This window comes from Sus scrofa, chromosome 2 (genome assembly GCF_054392235.1).
Source record: "Sus scrofa isolate SSC_HxYL_T2T_F1_AM1 chromosome 2, Sscrofa_HxYL_maternal_Yorkshire_Landrace_v2.0, whole genome shotgun sequence".
Classification (NCBI taxonomy): Eukaryota; Metazoa; Chordata; class Mammalia; order Artiodactyla; family Suidae; genus Sus; species Sus scrofa.
Window position 1 is genome coordinate 161,988,456 of NC_139384.1, and position 16,420 is coordinate 162,004,875.

At 62.7% G+C, this 16,420-nt stretch overlaps 1 protein-coding gene and 1 long non-coding RNA gene across 4 annotated transcripts in view; one reads left to right on the plus strand and one right to left on the minus strand.

Moving 5' to 3' along the window:
• The window catches only part of LOC146405842 (uncharacterized), a 71,427-nt gene that overhangs the window by 13,498 nt on the left and 41,509 nt on the right, over window positions 1–16,420 (minus strand). The window lies entirely within an intron of this gene.
• The window catches only part of SYNPO (synaptopodin), a 52,113-nt gene that overhangs the window by 11,885 nt on the left and 23,808 nt on the right, over window positions 1–16,420 (plus strand). For 2 of the 3 annotated variants that reach the window (XM_085015081.1, XM_085015080.1), the window contains exons 2-3: window positions 722–868; window positions 5,645–6,298. In XM_085015081.1, the coding sequence (XP_084871207.1) occupies window positions 5,902–6,298 (397 nt within the window). In that variant the 5' untranslated portion in view covers window positions 722–868; window positions 5,645–5,901. Of the gene's footprint in view, window positions 1–721; window positions 869–5,644; window positions 6,299–11,321; window positions 11,470–16,420 lie in introns of those variants that run through there. The other variant, XM_085015082.1, reaches the window with a different exon arrangement.

Sequence of the window (16,420 nt, forward strand, 5' to 3'; positions counted from 1 at the left end):
ACCCTGCCTCAGCCACTCCTCGCTGTGTGAACTTGGCAAGTCGCACCAGCTCAAAGGCCTTATCTGTAAACTGGGATAATAATAGCATCTCCCTTCTAGGACCGCGAGGAGGATCGGATGAGCTAGTGCCACTAAGTGTCTGGAACAACACCTGCCGTTGTGGCGCTTCTTGACTGCAGCTAGTGCCACGGTCACTGTTAGGACGGCGCCTGGCACCGTGCCGGGTGCTGAGGAAGAGAGTCCAACACGCTCCTCGCCCAGGCGGCCTGCGCGCCAGCCGCCTCCGGCCTCCACCCTACGCTCCGAACTTTCTGCCTCCAGCTCCGGCCCCAGAGCCGGGCCTTGCAGGGGCTCCCCTGTCCTGCAGGCCTAGCGTCTATGTCAGCTCTGGAGCCAGCAGGTGGGAGGCGGCCAGGCAACTGAAGCCTCTCCCCACGTGGTCACCTTGCCTCCTCTGTCCTGCCACACACGCCCAGAGCCTGTCCAGGCCCTGTGGCCCTGCAGATTCACCCCTAAATGGTCCTGCCTCTGGGCCTCCAGTGGGCCTTGAAGGATGGGGTACCCGCCCTTGGGCAGAATGCCAAGCTCTTCCTGCCCAAGTCCTTCAAACCCAATGGAAACATCATCCACCATCCCAGGAAGCCCTCCCCCTCAACCAAGAATCGGGAGATGCCTTTGAATCTGCATTTCCCTTTGTTTGAAACTTTTTTTTTAATTCCAGGAGCGGCGGGGAGCCATGGAGTGTTCCTGAGCAAGTGAGTGCCACTCAAGAGCTGCTTGAGAACTTTAGAAGAATGGACCAGAACTTATAGAGGATGCAGCCAGGGGAGCTGGCCAGGAAGGAGCCAGATTTGGAGTCCTTTGGAGGGTAAGGGTTTAATCTTCCTGAGCGGCTACCCCCCCTGTGCCTGCTCCCCCCCAGCCCTCCCCCCAAAATCAGATCCTGCAATTTTCCCAGCGCCGACTCCGTAAGTCAGGGACCCTGCCTGAGCCCGCAGTGCATCTACTTAAGCGCTGAGCCTCAGCGGCCCTCTGTCCCTTTCCGCCCGCTGCAGTCACCACAGGTGACGAGGAGGCAGGGGAGGCCAGACTGTGTTTTACATTCACCCCCAGAGCCCCCAGGCCAGCTGTGCACAGCCCTGCTCCCTCAGGCCCTGCTGAGGGGGATAAGCCTGTGTTTCTCAACGAATCCTCCCAACAGCCACATGAGGTTAACAGGTCCTGTTCTGCCCGTTGTACAAACAAGGAAACCCAGCTCCCAAAGATGGAGGCTGGCCCAGAGTCAGGCAGTCGCTGACTGGGGGAGTCAGGACCGGAACCCACGTCTGATTCCAGAGCCAGCGCCCTTCCCCCACCACCTAGGGGACAGCAGAAGGGCCACCAGCTCCCAAGGCCACGTCCCCTGGGCCCACTCCCAGCAGCAGCCGGCCAGGGAAGGAGTCCTCGGAGCTGCTCAGACAGGGGCTGCGGACCGTCGGACGCTCAGCTAGGCCTCCGGTCCTGGGGCCCTGCTTGGGCTCACAGAGGTCCAGGGAGGGAAGAGGGGAGGCTGGCCGCTCAGGAGGGCGCAGGGCGTATGTGAGGGGCTGGAAGTGGGTGTCTGCGCCCGGGCTCAGCGCCAGGCCTGCCTCTCTCACTTTCCGTACAACCTGGGTGAGCCCTTCCCCGCTCTGGGCTCAGAGCTCCCCTCTCTGAGATGCTCGCGCTTGGCTGGATTCAGTCAGCCCTGTGTCTGCGGAGGCTGGATGTCCTGGAACCTTTGGCCTGTGTCCAGAGGAGGGCTGTGAGTGTGTGGGGCTGCTGGCATGAGCGGCGCCCTCTCCCGTGTCTGCTGAGGCTGTGGCAGGCCCTCTCCTGCGCACAGGGGAGCTGTGCCCACGCAGATGGGTGCGCCCGTCTGGGCTGTGTGGGGTCCCGGAGTCAGGTCTGCAGCCGCTGACTCGGCGTGCAGACGTGGCCACTGTGGGCCTCAGTTTCCTCGCGTGCAGACAGCGCTCACGTGGCTGCCCCACCGCACCGTTTGCTCAAAGCCGAGGCCGAGCACTCGCGGAGGCTCCCTGAGCAGTAGCCGCCACTGCGGTTCCAGTCCTGACACCCCCGCCCCCGCCCCGGGCTCCTGCGCGGGTGGGTGTCCCAGAGCTTGGGTGCAGGGCCTGCCCAGACCCCCCAGTGGGTGGGGAGGCTTCCTCCTTGGGAGGGAGCCTTGACTTCGAATGCTCCTGCCAACGCCTCCCTCCCTGCTTGGCAGTGTGAAGACAACGCCGGCCAAAAATATTTGTGTGGGTGGCGGAAAGTTAACTTTTCCGCCTCTCTCTTCTTTCCTGGAAACCGTGGCCACCGTCAAATACAGCAAAACAGAAGCAGGCACAGAGCGAGGCGCGGCCCCGCAGGGCCTCGGAGGCAGCCCCGCACCCCACGCCCACTCCTGCCTCCGGCCACCCGGCTCCAGGGTGGGCCGAGGGCCGGCGGCCGTGGGAAGCTCCCGACGCTGAGCATCGCGGCCTCCGCAGTGCCGAGGGCTGGGGGGACCCCGGCCCCCCCTTGGCTCAAGCCCGCCTCAGCGCACACGGACTGCAGAGCGCGGCCGGCACGGGCCAAGGTCGCGCCGCCCGCCGGGCCTCCTGTCTATCTTGCCGGCCCTTCAGGAGGGTCTGGGAGTCTCTGAAGCGCTAATGGCAGGAGTCTGGCAGCAGCCGATGGGCGGGGAGGGCTTAGGAGAGGAAGGAGGCCCCGGCGGCCCTCTTCTACGTCTCTCTGTCCACCGCCATGGTCAAGGTGCCCCAGCTGGGCTCGGAGCCCGGCCCCAGGCCCCCTCCTGTGTGACTTAGGCGACAAGTCACCTGGCCTCTCTGACCCTCGACCTCCGCGCCTCTGAAATGGGTCATTGCAACGGCGCCTTTCTGGAGTCTTTCCGAGGGTTTCTGTCCCTCACCCGACTGAATAACCCAGCGTGGAGGCCTTCCATACCGTGAGCGCCCAGCCTCCTCGGAGCCAAAGGTTGGCTCTGTGGCACAGGTGTCCCTGTCACTGGGACTGCTGTGACAGGTGTCTGTTATCTTCCCTTCTCCGGCTTGTTTGCCATCGCCTGCCTGGCACGGACTGGCCCGGGGCCTGGTAACAGCTTATCTTGCCTCTGGCCTCCCAGACTCTCCTGGCACCACTCCCGCCAGAAGCCAGGGCCTTGACCCAGCCTGCTGGGGCTGGGATGGGGGGCTGACCCTGCCCGGGGCAGAGGTGTGGCCTCCAGGTCAGGTGCCACCAGAGCAGCAGGGATCGGGCCGGGCCCCAAGGCCGCCGACGTCACAGCCTTTCACAAGTCTCAGGATTCTCTCTGTCTGGGGGGGGGCGGGGGGGCCGGGGGGCCGGGGTTCTTCTCTCCCCGTTTTGCAACCAGATTAGTGAGATTCAGAGTTCAGAAGCTCCAGAGTTCACACAGCCAAGATCTGCTAACCAGCCAGCAACTCTAAGCGCCAAGGATTCCTCCCAAGTGCAAATGGCCCCTGGCGGGTTTTCAAGCCGAGCCCGCCCACCGAGGGCACGGGGCCCACCCCCGCGGGGACTGCCACCAGGCACGTTCAGATCTTCGTCCCCAAGCTGGACGCCTCTCCCTGCGCTCAGGCCTCGGTGTGGAGCGGACCGTGCTCCTCTCCCCCGGAAAACCCACATCCAGCTCGTCTCCTGCTCCCCCGACACCTGCTCCTCCCCGTTTCTTCCTGAACTCTATTAATGAAACCACGCTGTCACCGGAGCGACGGGCTGGCCGCGGCCCAGCCTCCCCCCCCGCTTCCTCCCCACCCACCCGCCATCTGCCGCCCAGCCCAGCCAGTTCTCCCGCCCAGGTTTCCCGCCACCCATGCCACCTCCCGTCCCTGGAAGAAGCCGCGGCCCTCGCGCCTGGAGGACCACCACTGCCAAGGTCTCTCAATGCCCCCGCGGCCGTCGTGCGTCCCCCCGCTGTCATCCACAGCTCCCCCCACCCGAGGGGGAGGCTTCCCGGGCCGGAGTCACCACCTTCCTCGGACCCACGGCGTCCCCAGGACTTTTGAGGGAATCTGAAAGAAAAGAGGAGCTGAAACGTGTGGTTTGTGGAAGGAAAGCGTAGGCGACATGTATGAAGTCATGTCACAGAAACGGTCCTGAATCCTGTATCACTTTCTCACGGGATCCTCACTGCAGCCCCAGGACGGAAACGCTACGGCTCCCGTTTTACCGTAGACGGGAAGCTAAGGGTGGAAAGGTCACGTGACTTGCTGCCCAGCACACAGGCGGTGGCGGTGAGGTTCGAGCTCACGCCCGGGGGGGCCCGGGGGGCCTCCCCACCCCACCTCCCCGGCGCCCGGCCTCCTCAGGGGTCCTGGCCCTGGTCTCGCGCACTTCGCACCACCACTCCTCTCGCCGTTGCGGCACACGTAGCTTCGGTGACACCCAAGAACATTTTTTTCTAGGAGGTTCCCAGCTAAGTATTTTCATTTTTTAAATTGTTTTGATGATTTTTATTTTTTCCATCATACGTGGTTTACAGTGTTCTGTCCATTTCTACTGCACAGCGAGGCGACCCCGTCTCACACACACACACAGTGTTTCTCACGTTGTCCTCCGTCGCGTTCCAGCACAAGGGACTAGATACAGCTCCCTGGGCCACACAGCAGGACGTCGTGGCCCGTCCACTGCAGACGCAGCTGTTTGCACCTCTGAACCCCAGACTCCCCGTCCCTCGCCCTTGGCAACCACACGTCTGTTCTCCAAGTCCATGAGTTTCTTTTCTGTGGGAAGGTTCGTCTGGGCCGTGTATTCGAGTCCAGACAGAAGGGAGATCATATGGTGTTTGTCTTTCTCCTTCTGACCCACTTCACTCAGCACGAGAGTCTCTCGTTCCATTCATGCTGCTGCAAATGGCATCATTTTGTTCTTTTTTATGGCTGAGTAGTATTCCATTTGGATATGTACCACGTCCTCTTAATTCATTCATCTGTCGGTGGACATTTAGATTGTTTCCATGCCTTGACTATGGTGAATAGTGCCAGACAGTATTTTTAAATAACTAGATATGGAGTTTCCATTGTAGCTTAGCAGGTTAAGAACCTGAGTAGTACCCCCATGAGGACGCAGGTTCGATCCCTGGCCTCATTCAGTGGGTTAAGGATCCGGGGCTGCCACGAGCTGTGGTATAGGTCGTAGAGGAGGATTGGATCTGGCATTGCTGTGGCTGTGACGTAGGCCAGCAGTGCAGCTCTGATTGACCCCTAGCCTGGGAACTTCTACGTGCTGCAGGTGCGGCCCTTAAAAGAATAAAGAAAGAAAAAACTAGATGTTTATTTAATGTGTATTGGGGGGTAAATGACTTAAGCGCAACATACTTGTGGTTTTTCTGCAATTATTGCTTAAGATAGTCTAAAGTAAGAGGAGAAAGTTATTTAAAGTGGCTTTATGGGAAGATACTAAGCAAATAAAGTGTCAGGTGGCATAAGGACATGACAAGAACTGGGGATGTTGAATGACTGAAGCTTGGGACTTTCCTGTGGACACATGAGACCAGTACCCCAAACTCCAGTCAGTTCTCGGGGTTCCCCTAAAGCAGTCCCAGGAATTCAGCCTAGAACACCCAGTGAGCTGGCTCATGCGCTGTTTCTTTTTCCTTCTGCAGATAGACCATCTCGAAAGAGAGGCCTGACAGACGAGAGACGGGGTGAGGAAGAGGGCTTGGGGGTCCCCCACCCTGCCCAGCCCAGGAAGTCTTGGCCTTGGAGCCGCCCCAGCTCTGTGAGCTGGCTGAGGAAGGCAGGGCTGCAGAGAGCCAAAGACGGCCCGGAGCAGAGCAGGGACCAGGGCGCACTCGGGCAGCTCCAGCCCCGCCCCAGCCCCGGCACCAGCTTCTCTGCGTCCCTGAGCAGCGGCAGCACCATGCTGGGCCCCCACCTCCCCTCTCCACCCCTGGGGCCCAGCGAAGGCACATCTACCCCCTGCGCCTTCGCGATCCCTGATGGGAGCTACAGGTGCCTGGCCTTGGAGACCGAGGAGAGCGGCGGCGAGGAGGGCCTGCAGGGAGAGGCGGGGCTCACGGACCTGGAGGAAGATGGGGTGGCCAGCAGGAGTGGGGACAACGCTGGCAGAGCCACCCAAGGGGCACCACAGCTTCCCAGAGCCCTGGGCATTCAGCCTCCCAGCTGCTCCAGGGAGGTACGAGGGGGCTCCCAGCATGACGACAGAGCCAGCCAGGACTGGGACACGGCGAAAGCCCGGCAGGGGAGGACGGCCAGCCTCAGCCCCAGCCCTGGGCCCAGGGCTGCCTGGAAACCAGGTAAGTTCATGGCCCTTTTCGCCCGGACTGCCGGAGCTGCAGGCGACCCCACAAACCCTTAACACGGGGGCTCCTGACCTTATGTTCCCATGACACACGGCGGTCCACCAGAGTCCCTGGGCTGTGCCCAGACTGGTGGCTGTGGGGACAGGAGCGAGGCTGAGCCACGCGTGTGGTTTCAGCTGTACCACATCTGAGGGCACTCCTTCCTCTGCCAATGCGGGCACGTGAGGAGGCAGCGAGGGAAACCACGTCCCCGTTCGTGCCAGGTTAGAAAACCTCCCTCTCACTCTGATCCGCCCTTTAATCATCATGGTGACAAAAGACCTTGGAGCCAAGCAACTGATGAGGCGAGCCACCTCGCGGAAGGCCCTGGGAGCCAGCGGCTCAGGGCACCGGGGAAGCGGCACCGGGGAGGCGGGTGCGGCCCCTGCCCTCGCGGCGCTCTTCAGGCGGAGACGGAGGCTTCGGTCCAATCCGACCTCCGAGGTCTACAGGTGGAAAAGCTGAGGCCCGGGGTGAGAAGGAGACGCCTCAGGCCACTTGGCCACTCGGGGGCTGAGCTGAGCCGTTCCCAACCCAGGCCCGGTTTCCCATCTGCTAGAGGTGACGGAGGCAGGACCCAGGTCACCTGGGCCACAGGGAGGACCGGTGACAGCGCGGAGGGGAGAGTGGGTGCTTCTGCGCTGAAGGGAGGGAGGGGCCAGCGGAGCAGGGGGGCGGGGAGGGCCCCCCAGAATCACCTCCAGCCCTGGGCCCATGGAAACGCTGAGGCGGGGCCAGGGGAGGTCATGAGCGGGCGGGAGCTGCTGCCAGCAGATCCAGGGGCGCAGGGTGGGCGGTGGGCACGGGCCTGGGAGCGCTTGTGCGTCCGGACGCTAAGGAGCCCTTCTTCCTGTGCCGCGTCGCTGTCCCCAGCCCCCCTCACGCGCTTCCCTGGCTGTCGCTCTCCAGACTCTGACCAGCAGCGCAGGCCTAGGTCACACAGGGGGCCAGGTGGGAGCCAGGAGGGCCTTCAGGGCCTCTGCGGCGGGCAGGATCCGGCAGGAGAAGGATCCCAGGAGGGTCCAGCTGCCTTGAACCTGGAGACAGGCCTTCACCCAGAGTCCAGCCCAGATCCCCGGAGCCCGAAGCCTCACAGCCGTGGTGAGGCTGCAGAGGACTCGAGACAAGCATTAGGGATTTGATGCCCAGCCACCGTCAGCAGCTCAACGACGGCTATTGTTGGTTCGGCTCTTGGTGCCAAGTCCCCGTGCCGCTTCGTTTAATCTCCTAACAGTCCCCGTAAGGGACAAACATTATCTCCACCACACGGCTGAGGACTCCGAGGCTCAAAGAATATAATCGACGTGTCCCGGACCCAAGGCCAGCACGCGGCAAAGTCATGGTTCAGTCACAGTTTGGCAGGCAGGGCTCTGCTCCTGGCCGCCGCTGGGTTCCGGATCGATACGGGACCCCTGGCCGGGCAGAGACTCAGTATGGAGAGGCGGGAGAAGGGACCTACCACCAGCGACGCCTGTTGGCTTCCCGCAGGGGGCTGGCCCATTTCATGGGCCTCATCTTTGCGGATCTTGCTCTGGCCTTCAAGGCAGGAATCACGCTCCCCACTGCACAGCTGAGGCAGCTGAGGCCCCGAGACCCACGCTCCCTGCCCCAGGTCACAGTCAGCCTCGCAGCTGCCACGCGGTCTGGTTCTTCTTGCCTCCGGTCTGCTTTATTCCCCGCTTTAGCGTCTAGCAGGTGGTCACCGCGTTCTGTCCGGAACACCCGTAGGGCCAGAGGAGGCAGGAGCGACCTCGGGAGGACGATGGGCAGGGAAGACCTCTCAGAGGTGGAGGCAGGAGGGAGTCTGGGCTTGCAGGAGAGGAGGAATCCGGCTGGTGTGGAGCCAGAGCCCACCCTGGCCTTTCTGCTCCCTTGGGAAAGGGAGTGGCCAGAGTCCCTTGTCTGCACCCGCCTGGAGACCTGGAGGGAAGAGGCCTCGGAGCTGCAGGTTCTAAGTGCATTAGGGCTTCCTTTCAAAGCTTCCTCCCATGACCGCCAGAGGATAGAAGCATCTTCAGACAATTACAGCCACCCAACTACAGAGGCAATTATACCCGCCTCTCCCGAGTGTTCCCGGGCAGTTTTAAGGATGGGTCACAGCAGTTTCTGCAGGGGGCATCCACCACCTGGCGCAGGTGAGCCCTGCGTACAAGCTGAGCAGGACAGTACGGGGTCCTTGACAGGCTGGAGGGTCTGGGGAGGTGAGGTGGCAACGGCCTGCTGCTCGACTTCCCTGTCGCCAGCTGCTGCCAAGTTGAGGGAAGACCCGTCAGAAGCCGAGTGTCACGTGGGCTCCTCCTCGGAGCTTTTGTCCAGAGAGGCCTTGCCACCAAGTCTCAGCAGGTCCTACTGGCAGGGCTTGTTGAGATTATCTGCAGATAATCTTGTGGCAGCCTAAAGGCCAGAGATGGCAAGTGACTCACCCAGGGTCACAGAGTAAGTTGGGGGCAAAGCTGGAGCTGGAAGCCAGGGTTTCTGCCTCCTAGTGCAGCGGCCAAATGCTTTGTAGGAGTTATTTCCCTTCATCCTCCAGACGGTCCCCTGTGAAGGTCACACTTTTCCCACCTCTGTTTCACAGATGAGGAAACTGAGGCACAACAAGTTTAAATGACTTGTCAGTCTCAGGCCTGTGGGTGGAGGAGCTGAGGTTTGAACCCTGGGAGGTCTGGCCCTCGCTTTCTGCTACCCTCTGTGCTGCCTTGTCTCCATGGAGACCAGGCGGCAGGCTGTGTTCTTCCACCCACCTGGGGCTGGGGAGAGGCCGCTCGGGCTCTGAGGGATGGCGGAGGCCTCTGCCAAGCCATTTCCCCTCCCCCTTGGAGATGCTGGCAGAGACCTGGCATCTGGGGCCCATCCAGTCCCTCCCCCGCCCGTGGCTTTGCCCTTGGCTGTCCGCTGTGTTCTGGATTTATGCGGGAGAGTGCCCTCTGCTACAACAGGGCATTTGTTTGGGGGGTCCTGGGGTCTGGAAGATAGGAAACCTTTCTAACTCTAGCAGACACTGCTCTGAGCCTCTGGGATGGGGACAGGGCATGGGTATGGATTGTCAGAGGAGCCCTGCCCTTGACTGTGGCTACCTCGTTGATGCAGAGGAATCAGGACCTGCGATAAGAGCCGAATGTGGTCACTGGGCCAAGAACAAGTCCCCTGCTTTCCAGGTCCGTGGAAAACCAGGCAGACAGAGAAGCTGCGCCCTCTCCCCTCCCCTCCCAGCCCCCCAGTGACCTTAATAGGAGGTGATGGCCCAGGAGCAGGTCTCACAGGTTCACGGACACCACACAGGACACCCACACGTACACGCTCACCACCCACAAACATGTGTACACGCACACGAGTCTACACGCCACGTCTCTATGCCCTCGTGTGCATATTGCCACACATGCACACGTGTGCACACATGCATGCTCTCAGACACGGCGCACCCATGCATGGGGCACAATTTGGCACAGACCCCCCCCCCAGAATGCACGCCTAACTTTCCCGTGTGGACACAAGTATCAGAGCAGCACACAGAGCAGTCCCAGCGGAAAACGTACCAGCGCCCCTCCCTCCCTCAGATTCAGGTTAGAAGCATGTTCTTTTCTCCATTTTCTTTCGCTCACACACCCACACTGTGCAGTCTCTCTTGCACGCACACTCTCTCTCCCGCAGGCATATGCACGCTGCACACCCACTGTCACGCGCCCACGTGCAGACCCAGCCCCTTTCTGTCCTTGTCCCTCCCCCATCTCTTTCACTTTCACACCTGCCCACACTGTGAGCCCAGCCTCTCTTCTCTCTCTGTCTCCCACACGCTGTGCTTCCTGGCTTCTCACACGCTGGGCTGCAGCACATGCGCTCGCAAAGCAGCCAAGACCCTGCTGAAGGCCAGGGCCCAGGCCCGCTTCGTGCCTGCCCCCCACTGTCCCCCCGGGCAGCCTTGGCACAAGATCAGCTGCCAGGTCTGAGGCATTCTCCACTGCCATTCTCCATTGCCATGAAGCCAAGCAGGGGGGCAGGAGCAGCCAGGGAGGGTCTGTCCCCTCTGTCACCTGACCCACGTGTGGGGACCTCTCAAACCCGGCAGCTCGCGTTTCACAGAACCTGTGTTCCATCAGCCCGTTTCCAACTTGCTTTAGCAGAAACCCAGACACAGAACCTTGATATAAATGGCCCGAAAGTGGAAGCACTCTGCTTAAAGGGGTGGGGGACTTGGCGCCCAGGGAAAGTTCGGTGAAAACCCAGGATTGCCTTCCAAGTGCGGTTTTGTTTCAGAATTGTTGGGAGTGGGAAGGGTGCTTGCTGTCAGTCCAGTTTCCAAGCCCACCGCCAGCCCCTCCACAGGAGGGCCCCTGATTGTGGCAATGTCGCCTTTTCACAGCATCCCCATCTGACCCCGACGCACAGCTGCCACGGGGCTCTGAGCCCTCGGCCCTCGCTGCTGCTGCTGCTGCTGCTGCTGCTGGCCCCCCCAGTTAAGTCAGGGGGTGGGCCCAGACTGCCAGGGCGGTGAGCCCCTTTTTCAGTTCCACTTGCCTAAGTCCCACCAAGGCAGACAGCTCTTCCAGTTACTGGGGCTGAGGTGGGAGGAGGACCGCGAGGTGGGGGGAGGCCTGCGAGGAGGGGGGAGGAGGGGCCGAGGGGAAACAGGCTGGGAGAAGGGGAAGGGGTGTCGGTGATGGGGCCAGAGCCACAGTGACAGATTTAAAACGGGGTTGGAGGGAAGGACAGAGACGAGGGGGGTGCGAGATAGATGCGGAGACACACAAGAAACTGCGTGAAACAGAACGCGGGGTTTAGGTTCACACCTAGAGAGGCAGAAACTGAGGAGGAAGCAGAGACACTGGGGCAGCGGCGAGGGAGCCAGAGGGGCCCGGGGGGAGAGGGCGGCGGGCGCACCTCCGAGGGCGGGGCGGCCGGCCGGGCGGCGCTAGGGCCCCGGGGAGCCGAGCGGGCGGCAGGAGCGCGGCCCGCCCGCCCCGCCCTCGCGCTCGGTCCCGAGCAGCCCGCTGGGCGGTGGAGGGGCCGCGGCGGCGGCGGCGGCGCCGAGGGGGCGGCCGGCGCGGGCGGGGGTGGCGGGGGTCTCGGGGCGCGGCACGCGGACGGCCGGGGCCGGGGGCTCGAGGTGGACCGCGCGGAGGCTTGAGGTGAGTCGGGGGCTCCGGGCGGGCAGGGGTGCGGGCCTCGCCCCTTCCCACCTGTGCGGGTCCCGGCGCCACCCGGGGGAGGTGGCACATCTGGGCTCCGGGCCCCGCACGCAGGGTGACCTCGGCCCAGTCGCTGCTACACTCTGGGCCTCAGTTTCCCCGTCTGCGCAGTGGGGGGGAGGCGGCGGCGGCGGGGGGACCGCGGAGGCCCGCGGCAGCTCCGCGGCGGGTCCCCGGGGGCACGGAGGTGCCCGGACCCCCACCGCCCGCGGCTCGCGGCCGGGAAGAGCCGGCGTCCGCGCCCCCGGCCCGCTCCGGGCAGGCGGGCATGGCTGGCGCTGCCCGGGGTGAGCAGCCTGGGCGCCTGCGGGCCGCGGGCACGGCGTGTGCTGGGCCGGCGGGCGGGGCGCGCGGGGCGCGGAACCTTTGGGCCGCAGGGAACACGGGCGCGGGCCCCATCGGGGAAGTCGAGCCCTTTCCTGATCGCTTAGGGGGAGGCGGGGAACCGTCCTAAGCGCTCGGCGTGAAATTCTCACCACCTGCCCCTTATGCCAGGGCGAGCGCCGAGGCCTCGGGGGTGAAGGGAGCGGAGACTGGGGCTCCTTTCCAACCACCACCCCGTGGAATCTGGGGGCTCCCTCCACCGCCCTGACAAGACCTCTCTGAGGACTCAGGAGAAAAGGTCTCCCTTCCTCCCCACCCCCACCCCTGTTACGGGCTAATTCTGGATGAGGACGGGGTTCTCCGTGTCCGCGTCTGGGTTGTTCACAAGGGACAGGAGCCAGTGGAGCCACTGCTGCTCCCGGGCTCCCCCTACTCCCCACCCTACTCGAGCGGCAGGTGACCCTGGAATAGGCCAACTTGCTCCCTGACCTGAGGGAAAACCTCCTTCCTCTCTGGTTCTGGGGGGAAGCTGCAGGGAGGCCCCGAGAGGCTAGCTGCACTGGGGACGCTGGCACCGGTGGCGGCTGTAGGGACAGTGGGAGGTGCACCTTGCCCCTGGCATGTTGCAAGACAGTGTAGGATGAGATAGGATGCTGATCAGAGGAACTGGGGGACCCTGGAGCGAGGGGCCAGAAGCCTTGCTGGTGCCAGCCTGCCTGTCACCAGCCCCAGGCCTGGCCCCCGTCTGGCCCCCCACCTGTCACCAGGCCCCCCAGGCCTGGCTGCGGGTGGGGCAATGCCACAAGCAAACTATGACCTCTTCCTTCCCCCTGTACTTGCAATGGGATGGGACCCTCAAGCTAGGTAAAAGTGCTTAGTTTGCCTGGGCAGGGGGTGGGTCCCCGTCTCTGGTCCTCAGTTTCCCTGTCTGTACAAAGGAACTGCCTGGGATCGCTCTAGTGCGACATCCAGACAACTTCCCAAAAGTGCATTGTTTGCTACTGTGCCGCCCGGCTCCACTGGCCACTCTGCAGGGCCTGGGCCAGCCCCCCCCCCTCCGCCTCAGAATCAGCATTTACACGGTTAAAATAAGGCCTTTAACTCTTTCCCTCCCTTGTTAGTTGTTACCTTTCCCCTAAGTTGAAAGCAAGAAAGAAGGAAGAGCAACACAGTAAAACAAAACAAAACCCCTCTGTAGCCTGCACATGCCTGGCTCCCAGCAGATCCCTAGCCTGTGAGGTCAGCCTTTTATCTAATCTCCCCATTTCAGAGCTGGGAGGACTGAGGCCCCCGGGGTGGGGGCAGAGGAAGAGATTTGCCCAGCGTGTGATTCTGTGAGAAGGCAGCAGAGCCCTTTCCCTTGGGAGAGGGCAGCTCCTCGACAAGTGGAGGGGGCGGCATGGCAGAGGGGCATCTGGAGCGATGGGCGAGGCCCAGGACCAGCCTCCTCGCTGTCTCCTCTCTGCCCCTCATCGTGTCCCATCTCCCTGGGGAACGTGTGTGTCCCCGAGCCCACAGCACAGCCCTGGGGGCTGGGCTGGGCAGGGGTTCGCACGCTCTTTCCACCTGCCCGGCTGCCAGCCCACAGGCTGAACACACCCCCAGGCCCAGGGACCCAGCCTGAGAGGTGCCTTTTCCTCCAGGGCAGCTCCCAGGCTTCCAGACATGAGCTCATCCAGCTGCTCGTGCCAGAAAGGGAGGGACTGAGGGGGAGGCAGGCCAGGCGGCCCAGACTGGGCACCAAAGGCCCCTAGGGCAGTGGAGGGGCACTGCTGCTGAGGACTTGGGTGGGACAGGCCAGCGGAGGGTCAGCTAGGGTGGGGATGGAGACGGGCCCCGTGCCCTGGGCCCTGGTGCAGAGTTGCAGGTGCTGGGCCAACCTCGGTCACTTGCCTGCTGGGTGACTTTGGGCAAATCCCTTGCCCTGGATGGCCTTCAGGTCCCTGACTAGCAGTGGGTGCCTGGGTCCTCGGCACTGACAGGACCCTGAATAAGACAGACATTCCCCACCCCCAGTGAGACTGGTTTATTTATGTGTTTCTTGGCCATGCCCACAGCATTGGGAAGTTCCCTGGCCGGGGATCAGACCCGAGCCGCTGCAGTGACAATACCGGATCCTTAACCCACGGCGCCATGAGAGAACTCCAGGGAGACGGTGGTTTTAATTGGGGAGCTAGACACGAAAAAGGGAAGCAAAGAAATCAGCGAGACCATTTCGCGTAGATAAGTAAGAGGAGCATGAAAACCCAAGGAAAGCCCTGCTGCGACGATGGAGGCGCCTGGAGGGACTGCCTGATGTTGGTGGTTAGGGAAGGCCTCTCTTAGGAGGGGACACTGGAACCGAAACCCGAATGGCATTTGAAGGCGTGGTTGGTGGAGTTGACAAGTCTAGAACTTGGGCCTAGAGGAACGGGCAGGACTGGGTTGGGGAGAAGCGCGTTTCAGGGGATGGTACACGGTCTGAACTAGGAGCCGGGGGCGGGCGCGGGGGGCATCGGCTCTGGGTTATGAACATGCCTTCATCTCTGTCCACCCAGAGCAACCCAGGACCTGCGTCTGTCTGGTCACGGGGCGGCCAGGCTCTGCCGAGTCAGGGCCACGCGTGGGTGAGCTCAGAGTCTTTTGCGAACTGTCCCTGGACACGGTGGCTCCGTCCCGACCCGGTGCGGCCAGACGAGGCGTCCATGTGGGGAGGCCTCCAGGCCCTGGGATTCCAGAGGCTCCCCAAAGCCCTCGCTCTCGGAGCGAAATCTTTCCCACGGGCCGCTGCCTGAAATTCCACCTTCCTGGCTTCCTCTTCTCCGCTCGGGGCAGGGCTGCGCCGGCCCTGCCCGGCCTTCCGGGGCTGCAGTCGGCTGCCGTGCTGGCCGGAGCCCTGCGTGGCTAACACACGGATCCTGCGGCTGGAGCCCTGGCTTCTCTTCCCGGCTCGCCGGGATCCTGAGCGTGTTATATAACCTCTCCTCGCTTTTGCTTCCCCACCTTTGAAAATCGAAGCAATAACAGACCCTATCTTATTACACTTGTTCTGAAATTTAAATGAGATGATAAAAAATAACTATTACGTGCTAAATAACACGATCATGTGTGGATCCCTGTTCAAATAGCGAAGCCCTGCAGAAAACTCAGGCCTGCGATCTCCGTTCGTTGCTGCGGGATGTTTCGGGTAGGAGGGGGGCCCGCGCTTCAGGCGGGGACACTTCCACCGCCACGCTTAGCTACCGGGCCGGTGGTCTTGGACAGGTCATTGGCTTCCTCCCGGGCTGGGGCTGCGTCCTGAGCTGCTGGGAAATGGACGTGGGAGGATATGAGGCCATCGTGGGTGTGAAAGAGCTCCAAGGACCCCAAACCACGGGCTGGCCCGAGGGGCGGCCCCCAGGGTGCGGCAGGAAGGGCGGGCCGGTGAGGCCCGGACAGGCCAGCGGGTGGGCCTGAGACTCTCGAGCGTAACCCTCTGGAGTAAAGTCTCCCGGAGACTAAAGGATTTGAGAGGTGAGAGCCAGAGTTCTGAAAAAATAGCCAGTCTTCACGGTTACTTGTGACTTCTCACCCCTCTCCGAAGTCAGCCCTGGTATTAGCACCATTTTACCGGTGGGGCCAGAGAGGCACGGAGAGGTTCAGTGAGCTTCCCAAGGTCACACAGCTGGTAACTGGCCAGCTTCCAATCCAGGCCGTCGGGCCCGAAGCCCATGTGCTTCACTCTGCTTGGCACACTCTCCCTGCTTCAGGTGAGTGCCCGGGGCCCGGAAGGCCATGCCGCCTGCCCCGGACTCTGCTGTTCCTCTCTGCTCCCCATCGTCTCTGCCCTCGGGGCAGAAAGGAGCCTCAGTGGGCCTGGGGTCTGAGGCTGACCCTGGAGTGATATCGACCTCTGGGCCTCGCCTCCGTTGTTGTCAGGGAGGGTCAGTGGGCGGTGCTGCGGGCCCAGGAGGCTCTCCCAGGGCCTGACGAGGGGGCGTCGTTGGTCTCGTGAAGCTGGAGTGGATGCCAAGAGCCTGAGCTGTACTGAGCTCAGCGGAGGGGGCGTGAGTCCATCACCATGCCTGTGGGGGATGCCCAGGTCACAGGGCCCAGGGACAGGCCAAGGTCACACAGGCTCCCCGCCTTCTGGGCTGCTCAGGAAGACAGGGGCTTCCTGAAACTCTGGGCCTTGGGGACCCACCCCCCGATCCCCACTGGTCTCAGCTGGGACGTGATTCCTGATATGGGGCCCTTCGGGAGGGCACATGAAATCGGGGGATGGGGAGGGTGCTGATTAAAAAATAGCCTGTCACGCGCATGGCGAGCAGGCCTGCCACCACCCAGCTCGTGCCAGTTGGCTCCCCCGTGCCCAGCTGCCGGTCCCCGCCCACCACAACCCTGGCTCTGGGCCTGAGGCTGGATGCTCGCAGCCGCCTCTCCTCTGCCCCCCACCCCCACCCGGCCTCCGGCAGAGGGTGCCCCCACGGGGCCTGGGTGGGCCTGTCGGCTTTAGGCTGTGCGGAGGGTCTGGCGTCACCACGCACTGGCTGTGTGGCCTCCAATGAGGCCCTCTGCCTCTCTGGGCCTCACACAGAGAGCAGGGCTA